The sequence below is a fragment of the Pterocles gutturalis genome, unplaced genomic scaffold (genome assembly GCF_000699245.1).
Source record: "Pterocles gutturalis isolate BGI_N339 unplaced genomic scaffold, ASM69924v1 scaffold48401, whole genome shotgun sequence".
Classification (NCBI taxonomy): Eukaryota; Metazoa; Chordata; class Aves; order Pterocliformes; family Pteroclidae; genus Pterocles; species Pterocles gutturalis.
Genome location: NW_010102265.1, coordinates 1 through 14,256, shown reverse-complemented (window position 1 = coordinate 14,256; position 14,256 = coordinate 1). Strand labels below are relative to the sequence as shown.

The 14,256-nt window shown below is 52.5% G+C and overlaps 1 protein-coding gene across 1 annotated transcript; it reads right to left on the bottom strand.

Moving 5' to 3' along the window:
- Positions 1 to 1,075: 1,075 nt before the first annotated feature.
- On the bottom strand, positions 1,076 to 13,913 carry CTSD (cathepsin D). The gene is made up of 8 exons (XM_010085619.1): positions 13,761 to 13,913; positions 11,334 to 11,457; positions 9,612 to 9,730; positions 5,593 to 5,792; positions 4,334 to 4,456; positions 3,022 to 3,166; positions 1,981 to 2,079; positions 1,076 to 1,320 (listed from the first exon to the last, which is right to left on the bottom strand). Exons 1-8 carry the CDS (start codon positions 13,890 to 13,892, stop codon positions 1,159 to 1,161), a joined length of 1,104 nt encoding a protein of 367 aa, XP_010083921.1. The 5' UTR covers positions 13,893 to 13,913; the 3' UTR covers positions 1,076 to 1,158.
- Between the last annotated feature and the right edge of the window lie 343 nt (positions 13,914 to 14,256).

Genomic DNA, 14,256 nt, shown 5'->3' with positions numbered 1-14,256 from the left:
CATCAGGAAAAGAGAATGAAGTCCAGCAGCTGCCACAGCACCCTGCTGCCTGGGGGGGCATGCTGGTTCTGCCTCCTGTCTCTCAAGTTTTGGGCAGTTCAAAATGCTGTGAATAATGTTTCCAAAAGGTCTTACATGGCTGACAAACACCTATGGATTTTATTAGTGGGATTTCAGCTTGTAGATAATTTAGTTGCTTTAGGAAACATTATTCTCAACTCACCAGCTGCAGATGAAGCTGGGAAGATCTGCAGTTTGGGGAACCCAGGAGAAGTTCCCCAAACTCAAGAGAACCTGTGTCAAGTGACTTTGCTCAGCAGAAAGCTGGGCCTTCCTGGCCATGAATTCAAGTGACCCCTATTCTATTCTCTCTTGACCCCCTTATTATTCTTACTCCCTTAAGAGTCCCACTGGCTGGAGCCCCCCTACAAATGCCTGCCTGGTTAGGTCAGGCCACATCATGCCTCCAGCTCTCTTGCTGGTGCTGTCACAACATAAAAACATCACCAGAGCCCACCTTGGGTTCTGAAATTCAACCGTTGTGCACGGTGCCGTGATCACTCATTGCTCCAGCCCGGGACACGCTCTCCCAGGAACAAGACAGCACATTTCTCTGTTGAGAAATGACCTAGTGGTTGCTGCCTCAACCTGTCACAGAGGGGTGATGAAGACAGACTCTCCTCCCCCACATCAGTGAAAAAGCAAGAAATAGTAATGTGCCAGACAGCCTTTCCCATCCCTCTCCCCCAGACAGAAGCCCAAACCCAAGAGCAGCCACAGAGCCTCTCTGCTGGGACAGAGGCACTGGGGGCTGGCTCCAGCCAGCTGCCCCCCCAGGAAGGGGATCAGGGCCAGGAGAAGTGAGAGGGCCTTGTTCAGCTCCAAGAATCATTCTTAAAAACAAATACTGGAAGACCTAGCAATAAAGCAAGGGGCAACTCCAGCTGGAATAGTCAACTAGAGACCTCCTAGCACCACTTACTCAATGGAGGGGAAAAGTAGCTAGCAGGGCACTAATGACTATTTTCCATGTAATTTTAAATCTAGTTCCATTTCTTTGTCTTTTTTTTTTTCCACTCCCTGGGTTTCTAATCCTGGTAATCTTTCTCTGTGGCTCCTGTGCATGTGTGTGTGGCAGAGGCAGTGGGGGTCAGGCGCTTAGACACATTTGGCAAAGCCAACAGAGTCATTATCACGGTCAAAGACGGTGTAGTAGGGACCGATGAAAACATCTCCCAGGATCCAGAGTGGGCCCCCGGGGGGTGGGATGTCCAGGCCGGAAAAGCCGCTCAGGCAGATGGTCTCTCCTTGTACAGAAACCTAGAGAAAAGAGCAAGAGCTTGAGTTGGAGGAGGTCCTTTCCTTCCCTCAACCTTGCAGGCTCGGCAATAACACCTGCCGATGCCAGCTGCCCTTCAGCCTCTTCCAGCCTGAGCTTCACAGATTGCAAAAGTAACTCCCAACCTGCCACTCCCACGGCTCCGAACCCAGCTCCCCCTCCCAGAGCCCTTACGCAGCAAAGCAGAGTAAAGCCACACGTGCTCATAAACCTCCCAGCCCACGCAGCTCTGAGTTAGAGCTGTCATTGAAATTCTGCACGAGATGGTCCTTGCAAGTTGACTCTGATGGCTTAAATGGCAGGCTGGTGGCCTCTGCTGTGACAAGGCTTGCCTCAGGGCACCAGAACCCAGCAGAAAAGGCAAAATGCAGAAAGTGATGCAACAGCCTGCCTGCCCTTTCTCTCCCATCCTGCTGTCCCTCCTGAGCATCATGCAGGGGGTCTCATTCCTGCAGAACTTTGGTGAGGTCCCTCAGCCAGTGCCACCACCCCCTCATCCCAACCTTTCAGACTTTTTCCCCAAGTGCCAGCTCCCGCCTTGCTTTTGCTGCTCTTGTATTTTGGATTTCATGGTTGAGGTTCGAGTTGAGAAGACAAAAGTCAGGCTTTGGGGGAGAAGCACGAAAGCTGCCTGGATGTACCTTGAAGACATATTGCTCTCCGGTGAGCTGGTAGGGCTTCCCTCCGAGCGTTAGCGTGATGACAGGCAGAGATGACACCTTTTCACAGGGAATCACGTACTGAAACAGAAGCAGCAAAGGCTTTACACAGCAGCTCCTATGCCCTCAGGAAAGAGCACAGTCTCCCAACCACATCTTTACTGTGGCTTTTCCCAAGAACTGCTCATCTCAGGGTGCGGAAGAGGCTTGGGCTGGGGTAAGCAGGCTGCTCCCTGTCCAGGGCTGCAAGCTGAGGGGCCAGAGTGTTTTAGGGACAGGGATGGAGCCAAAGGATGCTGGGTTCAGCTTTTGGCTCTGATGGGCCCCAGGGCACAGCACATGACGCAGCAGGGCTGGGGTTTTTCCTCTCCCACACAAAGGGAAGATGTGGTTCGATACTGCTTAGAGACGCAGACAGGGACTCACGGTTTAATTACCACTGGAGGGTCTTGGGGACAGTGACAGGTCTAAGCCAGTTGTTGCTACAGCATGGGGTCTCCCCACACCGCAGAAAAGCCCTACAAGTGCTCATGGCTCTGATTTGGGGAGGGTTTCAAAGCAGAACATCCTTCCTAGAGGATCCTTATAATCCCTGTTCCTCCACAATTTCAGGGAGGAGAGGTGACCTTGTGAGATTAGCCAAGATGGTTAAAAGCTTGGCAGTGAAGGGCTGTCATTTGCATTAAATGTATTTGTATTAAAGTGCCTCTGGACTCAAATTAATGTGAATCCTTGGCCTCAGCTGCAACTTGCACCCCTTCTCTTCTGTTTCCCAGAGACTGGCAGCAGGGATGACCTACAGCCTGCCAAAGTTCACGGGACCGTGCCCTCCACCAAGAGCGTGAGCAGAGTATTGAATGCTACACGGTGTCAAAAGATGGAGGGGCTATGCCAGGGGCTTTTCCAGAACAGGCTTGGAATAGAAAGCAGATGGAGCAGAATAGAACCATCTGGGTGCAAAGCAAGGTGTCAGGGCAGATGCCACAGTGGCCATGGACTCCTGCATTCATAGCCCAGCCTCACCTGGCCTTTGATGAGTGGTTTCGCACCGATGGCTGTCTGCAGCTCCTTCACCTCCTTGGTGGGGCCAGTGATGAGCGAGGTTCCTGTGTCCACGATGGCCTCACAGCCCCCTTTGCACAGAGTCAGCCCGTTGGCAACATCCACCCTGGGGAGAGATGATCAGACAGAAAACAACCCTTAGAGGCTCCCAGCAAAGGCTATGGGGAGCAGCAGGTAAAAAATTGAAGACAGTCGAACCTGGGCAGTATGTATGCATGCAAGGGAGGGCTGTGAGAGACGCCCAGGAAGGACAGGTGCTCAGAAATCCTCATGTAGCACCAACTTAGTGCACAGACCCTCCAACTCTGCCTGCTCTCGATTAATCAGGTGCCCTGGTGTGTTGTTGCATTTCTGCAGGCAACCCAGACTGCTGCCTGAGCACCCTGCCAGCTAAACACCATGATAACAGGTACACAAACAAGCTAAAAGCAATGTATTAAGGACTCCTATGACCTGTGCTACTGCAAAAAACAAAGCGTTAAAGGAACGGTGTGATGGCTGAGGGGGTCAGAGGCAAGGGAAGGGTTCATACACCTCAAAGAAACAAGGCAGGAGCTGCTTGGCTTCCTCACCTGCATCGCATTTCACAGCAGCACAGACAGATAAAGCCAAGGGTCTGCCACGCTTTGCCAACGTGGCAGGGCTGGAGGAAGATGAGAACTAAAAACCTGTGCTGGGGAGGGATGCAATCCCCAGGGAAAGGACACTCTCTGATCACAGACCACTTTTAAGTTCCACGTGGGAGAGCTCAGAATAGACCGCAGGGCTGGCAGCCGGCAGCTCAGCCTGCTCTCCTCCCCTCTGCCTCCAACAATGCGTGCTGATTGCCGCGCCATGCCCTTCAGTCAAGGGCTGGCTTCCTGGGGCCTCATCCTGCTCCTCCAGAGCTGTGTGTAAGCAAGCCACACAGATCAAGCCTCACTGAAAGCTGAGCAAAGCTGCGGTTTAATCCGGGGAGCTCACCCTGCCTGCAAGGAGGACACGCCGGCATTTTGCCCCACTTTGCAAGGGTACAGCAGACGTTTTCAAGGGCCATGTGTAAACAAGAGGAAAGGATTTTGCAGCACATCTCCTGCTGTTTTCTGCCTCTCCTCCCCTTCCAGCAACAAACAACCCAGCCTTAGTGTGGGATTTTAATCTGCTTCTTTTTGGTGTGGATGTATTACAGGGATACAGATGATTCCTTTTCAGGGAGGGTCTCAGCCCAGCCCCAGGTGTGAGCTGTCCGCATGTGTGTCCCCACACATGTAGCTGGGTGAGAGGGGGCACTTACGCGTCCATGTGGACCTGCCAGTAGGCCTTGCGTGTGACGTTGACCCAGCTGAAGTCACCGCTGTAATACTTGGGGTCAGTCCCTCCCAGGAGCAGCTCACCACCGGGCTGAGCGCTGGGATCTCTGGGGAAAAAAACCCAAAACATCAAAGCCGTGAACATCAGGGACAGAGTAAGAACAACCCCCTCAGCATGCCATCAAATCACACACCAGGATGCTTGGGGTGAATGTGGCATTAGCAGTGTTGCAGACAGATGACGTGTCGTGCTATAACATGTCGATATAAGGACAGATAAGCTGGGCAAGCGGGAATATTTTGTCCCAACCAAAGCATCCTGCAGTTTTTCACATCGTGTTTTTGCATGGACACCTGGAGAAACTTGCTGCAGGGAAAGGGGACAGCAACGGGGAGTTGAGCACTGGCGCAGAGACCCCCCAGATACCCAGCTTGTGCAGGGCTGGACATGGCTGATGCAGTGTTAGGTTATCTGCACCCGACTCTGCGCCAGCCAGCAGCCTCAGAGCTGAATCCTCAAGGTTACTGTCAGATAAAAGCTCGCTGCGGAGCAGATGGGAAGAAATATGGTGATGGGGGAGGGCTGGCACCTGAGCAGCCAGCAGCAGCCCTCTCTGCCCTCCCTGCTTGTGCTACTTTTTGGGCTGAAGTAGTTCAGAGCCCTCCCTGTGGTGACAGGAGGGTGAAGGGGTGTCATGGGAGGAGGAGCAGTGGGTGACAAGGCATTGGGAGCCACGCAGGAGGATTTCCCAGAGGGTGAGGGAGTGTTAGCCCCATCATTACTGACAACTGATGGGGGGCACACGTGCCTGGGGAGGTGACATGGTGGTGGCCATGTGGCTCATGGATTTTGGCAACAAACTGAGGCTGCTGACACAAGCCCTGTAACAGGGACTGCACTAGCAGCATGCAATCTCATGATCACAACCTCGTTTATTTTTATTTTGCTTTCCTCTGGAAGCATCCCCTGTTGTTTCATCAGTTAAGAAATCTGGTAGCAGCTCTACCCAGCTTTTTATCAGTAACACAGCTGCATTTTTACTTCCCTTCTTCTTACTTCAAAGCAATAAACAGAAGATATTTTGGCCTGACTGCTCCATCAAGGAGACCCTGCTGAGACCTCCCCAGCAGTGCTGGACAGGGTATAAACCAGCACAGGGCAAGAGGTGCTACGAGGAGACAAAGAAAAGCTCAGCTGAGTTTGCCCTTGCAATGAGAGGTGTGCCACCAAACCCAACACTACCTGTTCAGGTAGAAGGAGAAGATGTTTTTCTCAATCAGCTTCTGTTCCATAATGTTATCAAAGAAAGGGGTGACCTTGTCCACAGAGATCTTCGGGAATGCCATGCCCAGGATGCCATCAAATTTGGCAGCGATGAACGTGATGCCTGGCTGCTTCACAGCCTCCCCGAAGATCTGGTTCTTAATTTTCAAGTTACCGAGCTGAGGGGAGATGGGGAAGAAAGCACAGACTGTAAAGAAAACTGACTCAGGATAGGGGCAGAAACAGGATCTCATTGAACACAGGCTGTAGCACGTCACTCAACACACTGCCACACTCCTGCCTGCTTTCACCCTTGCATTTGCAGGCAGCTGCAGAAACCAGATACCCCAGTGCCACTCTCCTTGGGGAGGGGACAGAGCATGCTAGCTGCACAGCGGGACCTCCCAAGTCACTGCAAAGCCCAGCACACCCCTACAGGGGGCAGGAGCCTCACTTTGCTCTTCATCCACCTCACCCAACACTTCCAGCCTTTTGCGGAGTCCTGCCACTTGGCCATGCCATTTTGCAGCTCCTCCTCTTTGCACAGAGGGCCCTGTATTACTTTGTCCCCCCTACATCCCTTCCCCTATTGCTTACTTCATCCCTGAACAACCTGGTCTAGGGGAAGGTGTTTCTGCCCCCAGCAGGGTGGTTGGAACTTGATCTTTAAGGTCCTTTCCAACCCAAACTATTCCATGATTCTATGATTTCCTCCCAGTCTGAAAAGCTCTTGTGCTGTGCCTTTAATCCTCTTCCCCACCCTGGACATCAAGTCCCCTCTGTGTCCTGCCTCCTCAGGTGCTGCACCTGTCCCTGGTTGGGAGCACAAATCGCTCTCACCTCTGCCAGTGACCCCTGTGATCTCCCCCTAAATAAGAAACATCCCCAGGATACTGCTGCATCTCCCAGAAGAGCCCCCAGCCTGCAGAGACCTCTTGTGGGAAGGGAGAAGACCCAGCCAGGAAAGCGAGGTCGAGCCCGAAGCACAAAAATAGCAAGCGGAGTACTGAGAATGCAAAGGTCACCTCTCTTGCCAGCCACAAGAAGGACCAATGTTGCCCGCTGGAAAGCTGAAATGCCCTGCAAGGGCAGATCCCCAGAAAGCAGGAAATAACAGAAAACAGAATAGGTCTGCTGATGGGGAGTAGAATGCGTCTGCTGGCTCCTGGCTCTAGCAGTTCAGGTTTCTGAGCTTCTGGCTGACCACAGGCAATTTCAGCATCTGTGCTAGGACGATTTCTGCCTCTCAGCCTCCAGCTAGCAGCCCTGCAGTGAACTGTGCTGGACTGAAAAGCTGGCCTCTCCTACCTGATGGCAGATAACGATCCCTGTAAATTACTAATATCCCCCCAAGGTTAGACAGTGCAAGGCTGGGACGGGCAGCAGTGGCTTTAATGGTATTGGAGGCTTGTGTTAGGAAAGGGCAATCGAGCCTTGCAAAAGCTAAAAGCCACAGGGCAGGATGTGGGGCAAAACAGCTCGCAGCAACGCATCCGCTTGCTGGCACGTGGCGAGCACCCCAGTTGTGAGCTGCAGGTTTACAAAAGCTACCGTTCCACCGCTCAGCACAGCTGGGCCTGCAGCAGCTCTCAAAGTCCAATAAGGCTTCCACTTAAAAAATAAAATGCAATGGACTGATAAAACTGAGCACCAGGTTTGTTTGAATATTGCCCTGGTTGTACATCCCAAGAGAGGCAGATATCTGCCTGGTGGTGGGGTCTCAGCAGACCCCACCCACGCTTGGTCCTCAGCAGGACTGACATCCAAGATCATTTTTAGCAGAGTGCTGGCACCAGGTGACAGATCCACTGTCTCCATCCCTTGGCTGGCTCTTGCCTAGACACAGAGCAACCAGACATTACCAGTGGATGGCTGGGAAAGGTGAGCAGGGGCATCTCCTGCACTGCAGCCCCAGGGGAGACTTTGTGCCCCAGGGCTGGCGATGCTTCCTCTGCTGTCCTTGAAGGACATCCCAAGGTCAGGCTGTGATAAAGGGCAGAGATGCCCAAGCAGCAGAGGGCTGGCTGAACCCACTGCTCTTCTTCAGAGGGCGAGCTGCACCAAGGAGTGCAGTGCTACGACGCATCATTCCTCCACAGGAGAGAGGATGTTTGACACAAGCTTGTCACCCTCTCCAAAAATAAAAAATTCAGGGCTGAGGGACTCTGGCCCACCTGCCAAGCAGTGCCTTTTGGGCAGATGTCAGTGCTACCTCAGGCTGCTGGGGCAGCTTCCACCCATCATGATGGCTGGAGCCAAGAGGGTCACCCTGAAGGCTGTTTCAATGTCTGCATTTCCAGAATACACCCAACTGGGAGCTTGCCTACACGATGTTGTGCGTCAGAGGAAGCATCTTGGTGTCTAAGCTGAAGGTCCCCAACCCTCCAAGTCGCCCCTGCTCCTGTGTACTACAAACGTGACGCTGCTCAGGCTCTACACAAGATTTCTCTTGCTTCTGCCCAGACAGAAACAAAATGCTACATAGCTGTGCTGCCTGCCAAGAGCCATCCCCACTTCCCAAACAAGCTCAGGCACAAAATCCTTCCTCTGAGCCGCCGGGAAGAGGAGAGCTAATCAGCAAGCAGGCATTAGGGTGATAATTAGAAAATAAAAAAAAGTTGCAATTTTCCTTCTGACTCACTTCAGCCCCTGCATTAAGCCAGAAAGCATTTAAACCAGCCCACACTTTCACAGGACAATGGAGTTCACTGTTTGCCTCACTGCCCTACTCCGTTACTGGGATGAGCACAGATGCCTCCACCTGCTCCGTCTGCATTTTGGAAACCTCATGTAAGAGAATCCATTAATGCTACATATGTGGTGCCTTCATTTGGCAAGAGTTGCAGGAAGACTCAGTGGGCAGCTTTTTTTGCAGTGGCGTGTTTCTACGTGAACTGAGGGATGCAGGAAATAAATGGCATGAAACGAAACCGAAACGGTCCCAAAGCTTGGTGGGCTACAGAAAGCAGTGAGCAAAACCAGAGGTGCAAAGCTGCTGGCAGCCCCTGGGCCTCTCCCTCACAGCCTTGTCTGCACTGATTTTCAGGGTTTACCCTGAAAAAAGCCCTCTTCCCAAAAAGAGGGGCCTGCACCCAGCCTGAGCTGATGCCATCTTTGGATGCAGCACAGCAGCAACAGCTGGTGCTTCCAGGCTAACCGCAAATTTCCCTGCTATAAGGACCGGCTAAAGAGTGCTACTTGCATAAGCCATGCACTTCAGACTCTCGGATATTTTTGTTTTGATCTCAATGAAATTGGTAAGCCAACACTTTTCAGCTGAACCTAACACAGAAAACCTTAAATCCCTAGATTAATGTGCTTATTCAAAACTTTCGCTTTGTCTTCACTCCCCCCCCAGGAAGCAAACATATGTTCTTGTTCTTGCCAGGAGACCGAGTAATCTGGGAGCACATGCGCCACTGACATTTGGCAGCTGGCAAACTCTCGTGAACATCTGTACCTGGGAGGCAGTCGGGAAAAGCGCCTGCCCTTCACAGGGCAGAAAACTCAGCCTTTCCTCCCTGGAAAGGAAACGATGGGAAGCAACCACCAGCAGCCCAGCTACCTCAAGCCAGGCCCTGAATGCTGCTGGGGACCCATTTTTGGGCAGCTGCTCGTGTGGATGTTCACTACCATGTGGATATTGCCCAGGAACAAGGTAGGCACTGCCAGCAGCCTGCACAGTGGTGCTGGCATGTACTTGGGCTGAGAAATTTCCAGGGTGAGGAGGAAGAGGGTTGGAGGGATGGCCAGAAACTGTGTTTGCAGAGCACCTTACGTGCAGTCCACACTCCTAGCCTGCTGATTAACACCTTCCCCCCTTCTCTGCCTGTCTTGGTCATCACCACCTCCTTTCAAAGTACTTGGAAACACGGCGCTGAAGCATGCTCTATAAGAGTAGGATGCTCAAGAAGCAAGACCCATTGAAATCAAATGGCTTTGAGCACTCTGCCAAAAGCGGGCTGGGGCAGCTGGGGGCAAGGGCAGGCGTTACTCACTGTGACAGTGTCCTGGCTGAGGTACCCGGAGAGGCTCCCTGTCCCATAGTGGATGGCAAACTCAGTGCCGTTCTCCACGTAGGTGCTGGATTTAGAGCCATCGTACTTGTGGTGCAGCACTGCAGGCAGGGAGGGGTCACAGGGGGACACACATTAGTGCTCCTTGATACCTAGGGCTCCCCAGTACCCAACCCCACACCACCCGGCTCATCTGGACACTCAACAATGCAAAGGTGGCCCCAAACCCAGCATTTGCCAAGCCCAGAATGCCTAACAAAGCATTTCCAACATCTGAGGAATTAGGTGGGCAGATCCAATTTGGCTGTTAAATCGGATTTGGCCACCAGGTATTAAAAGCCTAGAGGCTATGCGGCTGGTGCATCAGGGTGTGTCAGACAGCAGAGTGAAAGGTGTGTTCCGTCCCCCCCACGCACCACAAAGAACCAGGGTTCATTTTCACTTTATGGATTTATATGTTTCTTTTACAAAGACTAGCTGGAAATTTTTTCATATGGTCATTGGTTTTTTGCACAGAAAGGGCTCAAAATATTATTTTATCTGCAAAGAAGGACTTTCCCCTAGTCTGAGCTGCTTTTACCCTTGGAAGGGTTGGGAACTGTACAGTATCTCTGGTTTTATGGCTGGGCAGATCCCTCCTCCGCAGATTCCTCCTGAGTCACGAGTTGGGCAGCAGCGTGTGACAAGCTCTGCCAGCCCAGCTCCAGGGCTGCTCCTGAGCAGGGCAGACAGTGTCTGAGAATGAAACGGCCGAGCCTTATGGAAACTAACACACTATACAGGGACTTCCCCATCTGGATCCCAGTCTGGCAGGAGGTTTGGCTCATTGCATACTCACAAAACGAGCCCTTTAGTCTCAGCAACTCCCGCACCACTGCCTTGAGAAACCAGCTCCCTCCTAGAGATCAGGAACCTCTGCGACAGACCAGGTCTGGACCTCACCACCCTACCAGAGTCCTAGATCTCATTTCTTGTATGCAAAAAGGTCCACCTCCTCTCTGGGCACTACAGGGCTGTACAATAAGTCCAAATTTCCTCCCCACCTGCAACAAGCACTGTGGGCTGCCTTTCACAGTTGCATTTCTTGGCTCCACAGGTTTTTCTGTTCTGCTTAAGCAGCACAGCCAGTGGCTTTTAAATGGCATTTTGCCATAGCCCAGTCTGACACCTTCAACTGTGGAGGTTTATTTGCATAGGAACAACATAAAGCAAAAAAAACTTGTAGTCCCCAAAATGTTCTCATCTCATTGTGCCTACCTGGCTCTCGTTAATTATAAATCCATAAACATGCATGCACATGCTCCGTGCAGCAATAAACCAGAAACTAGGACAGTTTTTATCAGATCTGGCAAGAGGCTGGGTTTTTTTTTCACCTTGCGCAATGGGGCAACAGCAGGATTGGTCTATAATTTGGGTAGAAACATCACAACCTGCGATGCTGCTCCCCAGCTGCAGGGCCAAGGCTGTTGGGGAAGGTTTGAAGCTGTGCGTGGGTGATATGAAAGGGACAAAACAGGAAGAGAGTAATGAAGGATGGATGCAGGAGATCGGGATCCTGTTTCCAGCTCTGACCCCAAAGAGCCCATCAGCCTCTGGCAAGCCCCTTCACACTGCTGCCTCAGTTTCTCCTCTCACAATGCCAGGATCTGCATTTTGCAGGGAAGGAGAAGCTGTTGAGCCACAGCTGACACCCGTGACACTTACAGCAGGCAATGTCCAGCAGATGACAGTGCACAGATGGCACCCAGAGGTTGGAGGAGCCAGTGTCAAAGACCACAGTGAACTTCTGCGGAGGCGTCCCGATGCCAATCTCACCGTAATACTGGGCCTGCAAAGGAGGAATACGGAGCCATGAGCAGAGGCAGCTGGCTAAAAGCAGGGATTAAAGACAAAATTATCTTCTGGGACTGAAAAAGGGACCAACTTCTTATCTAGACACTGCCCTCATCTTGTTTTTGGCAGTGATGGGCTCACAGCCTTCTTCCTCAGGAAGGGAGGCTCCCCTTTGGTGTTCACACCTCATTACAGCAGGTGTGAAAAGGACAAATCAGGGAGAAGTGGGATGGGTACTTGCGGGGGAGGACTTTTGAGGCAGGGACACAGGGCAGAAGAGGAGGGGGGAAGGTCTGCAGGCTGGCATGTGGTTCACTATGGGGAAAAAAAAAAGATGGGAGGAAGCCAAGCAAAACACCTGCATTACTGAAAAGCTGAAACCAGCTGGGAAGCTGCTTTGCTGGCAGGTTTGCAGAGGAACTGTGGGCTGCAGCGAGCAGCAGCTCTGCTCACCATGGGTGGAGGTACAGCCGATGGGGCTTTTGGTGCAGGCTGGCAAGCCCCTGGGGTGGGGAGGAATAAAATGCTAAGTCACAGGCATGGGAAGACTTTGGAGATGCAGAAAAGCACATCAGCAGCACTACTAGAGAGGGATTTAAGGCTGCAGGCTGAAAGTTTGGGAGAAGTCCTTGTATCACAGGCATCTAATGGATACCTGTCTGTCTAGCAAGTGCATTCTGCTGGGACTAGAAGAAACCTGGGTGGCTGAGATGTTTGCAGGGCATCCCTCTATCCAGAGGGCAGAGGATGAACAGAGAGTGCTCAGCAGGTCCCAGAGACCCATTTTTCCCCAGGCCTCCCAGTGGGGCAGAGAGCCATGTCATGCTTGGCAAGCAGCTGGACCAGGGCCCTGGAGGGGAGGCTGCTAGCAAGGGAAGTCAGCCTGTAGCCTTTCCAACCCCCCCCCCCCATGTACTTAATTAAGGGGCGGGGAGAAAACAGGATTATCAAAGCTGCTCACCTCCTATGCACTCCTTTGCAGGGGTTGCTCGCTGAGTAATTAATAATCCATTGCAATTAGCCATAATGGGGAGGCAGCACTAGCTTCCAGTGATTCTGTAATTGTTGCTGGGGCTTGAAATTTAACCCCTTGTATAGAGGCCCCATACATCACATACACAGACCCAGGAGGGGTCCCAGGAGCTGCTGGGGACCATACAGAGCGGTCTAGGGGAGTTTAGGCCTTTCATCCTAACAGCTTCTGTGGCAGCAAGAGCATTTACAACTTGGCCAAGAGGGACCCAGCAGTCCCTTATCTCTCAGTGCAGACTGGGCTGATCCCCCTGCAACAAGGGAGCAGGGTCACTCCCCGAGCAGCAGCCCAAGCTGTGGTCACAAGAGACAACGCCATGGTGCAACCACTAGTGCCCTGGCTTCCAACACCAACAGTTAAAACAGACAGCCCTTACCAGTACAGACCTGGCAGGACAGTGCTGGCTGGGTGACAAGAGCCCCTGGAGAAGGGGAGCAAGGGGGGGGATATCCTGAAATAACACCCAAATATCCAGCACCAGCTTTATTCTGCTGGACAGCACTCACATCCCACCCCTACAAGAGCTGTGAGAGTACCCAGTGGGAAACCCAGAAATAGGAAACCCCACACGTGTCTGGCAGCTGGGCAAGGGCAAACCTTACATCCCTTATCTGGCTTCTCTTTTTATCACTGCTTCCACTGTGAAGGTCCCTTTGCTCTCTAAGCTGCCAAGAAGAAGGTGGAGGTGCAGGATGTCTTCTCCCAAGGCCTCACAGAAGACGAAGGATACTAAGAGGAAGAATCCTGCATCCCCAGTCCCATAGCAAGCTGATGTCCACTCTGAGCCCCCTCCCCATGCTTGCTCTTTTGTGCCCCAGTGCCCCAAGGAGCAGAGCATGATTTTTATGCCCCTGTCTTGCGGAAAGTTGAATTTGAACAGGCCAGAAGGAAGGACTGCAAGCAAGCAGGCGCCTTTTTACAGTCATTAGTGACAAATCAGTGACAAAAGGGGAAAGGAAATAGGTCACAGAAGTTGCAGAGCTCCCACTTGGGTGGCCATGGGTTGTTTATTATTTTTAGTATTTTTAGTTTAGCAATGATGGGAAGCAACCTTCAGCAGCCACCTACCAAGCCTTGGGGGTGCATGAATCTCTCCTGTGGGATCAACAGCTCTCCTTCACCTTCCTAGCTGTGGTGGGACAGCAAGGCTGACATCTCCCACCACCCCCCAGGGATAGGTACCCCAAGAAGCGATGGACACCTGGCCAGCACTGTACTGGGGTCTGCCACGTGGGGAGGTGGTCAGCAGGAGGGGGGTTACTCACATCCATGTAGTTCTTGAGGATCTCCGGGGTGGGCTCAGCCACATCAGCAAATCCCAGCTTGAACTTGATGAGCTGGGTGAGGCTGTCCATGTCTGGGATCTCACTGCCCACCTCATTCAGGACCCGCCGCATGGAGGGGAACTTGGTCAGGGGGATCCTGCAAGGGAAGGGTGAACACCCACCTGCTAACAGAGGTGCAGGTCCCTCGGGGCAGGGCGTTGCCACACCCCCACCAAAACCAGAGGACCCACCAGTGTGGGGTGGATGAGGTTTGGGGTCCTGCCAGCCCCCCATGACAGATTCCCTTCACTGTACCACACTCAGCACTTTTCCCAAAACCAGAGGATGAGAGGGACAGGTGGCTACCAAAGGTCACCAGGAAGAGGGGAAGCCAGGACAAGTCCCCTGTACAGGTAGGGTATCAGCCCTGAGCCCCCACCCAGGGTGGGTGCTTCAACAGGGGAAGGGGGGGCAGCACCAGGGGGGTGCCTCCATA

What these genes read in the sequence shown, in the direction of transcription:
- CTSD (XM_010085619.1), bottom strand. Translation starts at nt 13,892, where the DNA reads ATGCGGCGGGTCCTGAATGAGGTGGGCAGTGAGATCCCAGACATGGAC. An exon ending in AACCACTCATCAAAGGCCAG is followed by an intron (nt 2,080 to 3,021) that starts GTGAGGCTGGGC and finishes CTTCTGTTTCAG; the next exon opens with TACGTGATTCCCTGTGAAAA. An exon ending in GAGAGCAATATGTCTTCAAG is followed by an intron (nt 1,321 to 1,980) that starts GTACATCCAGGC and finishes TCTTTTCTCTAG; the next exon opens with GTTTCTGTACAAGGAGAGAC.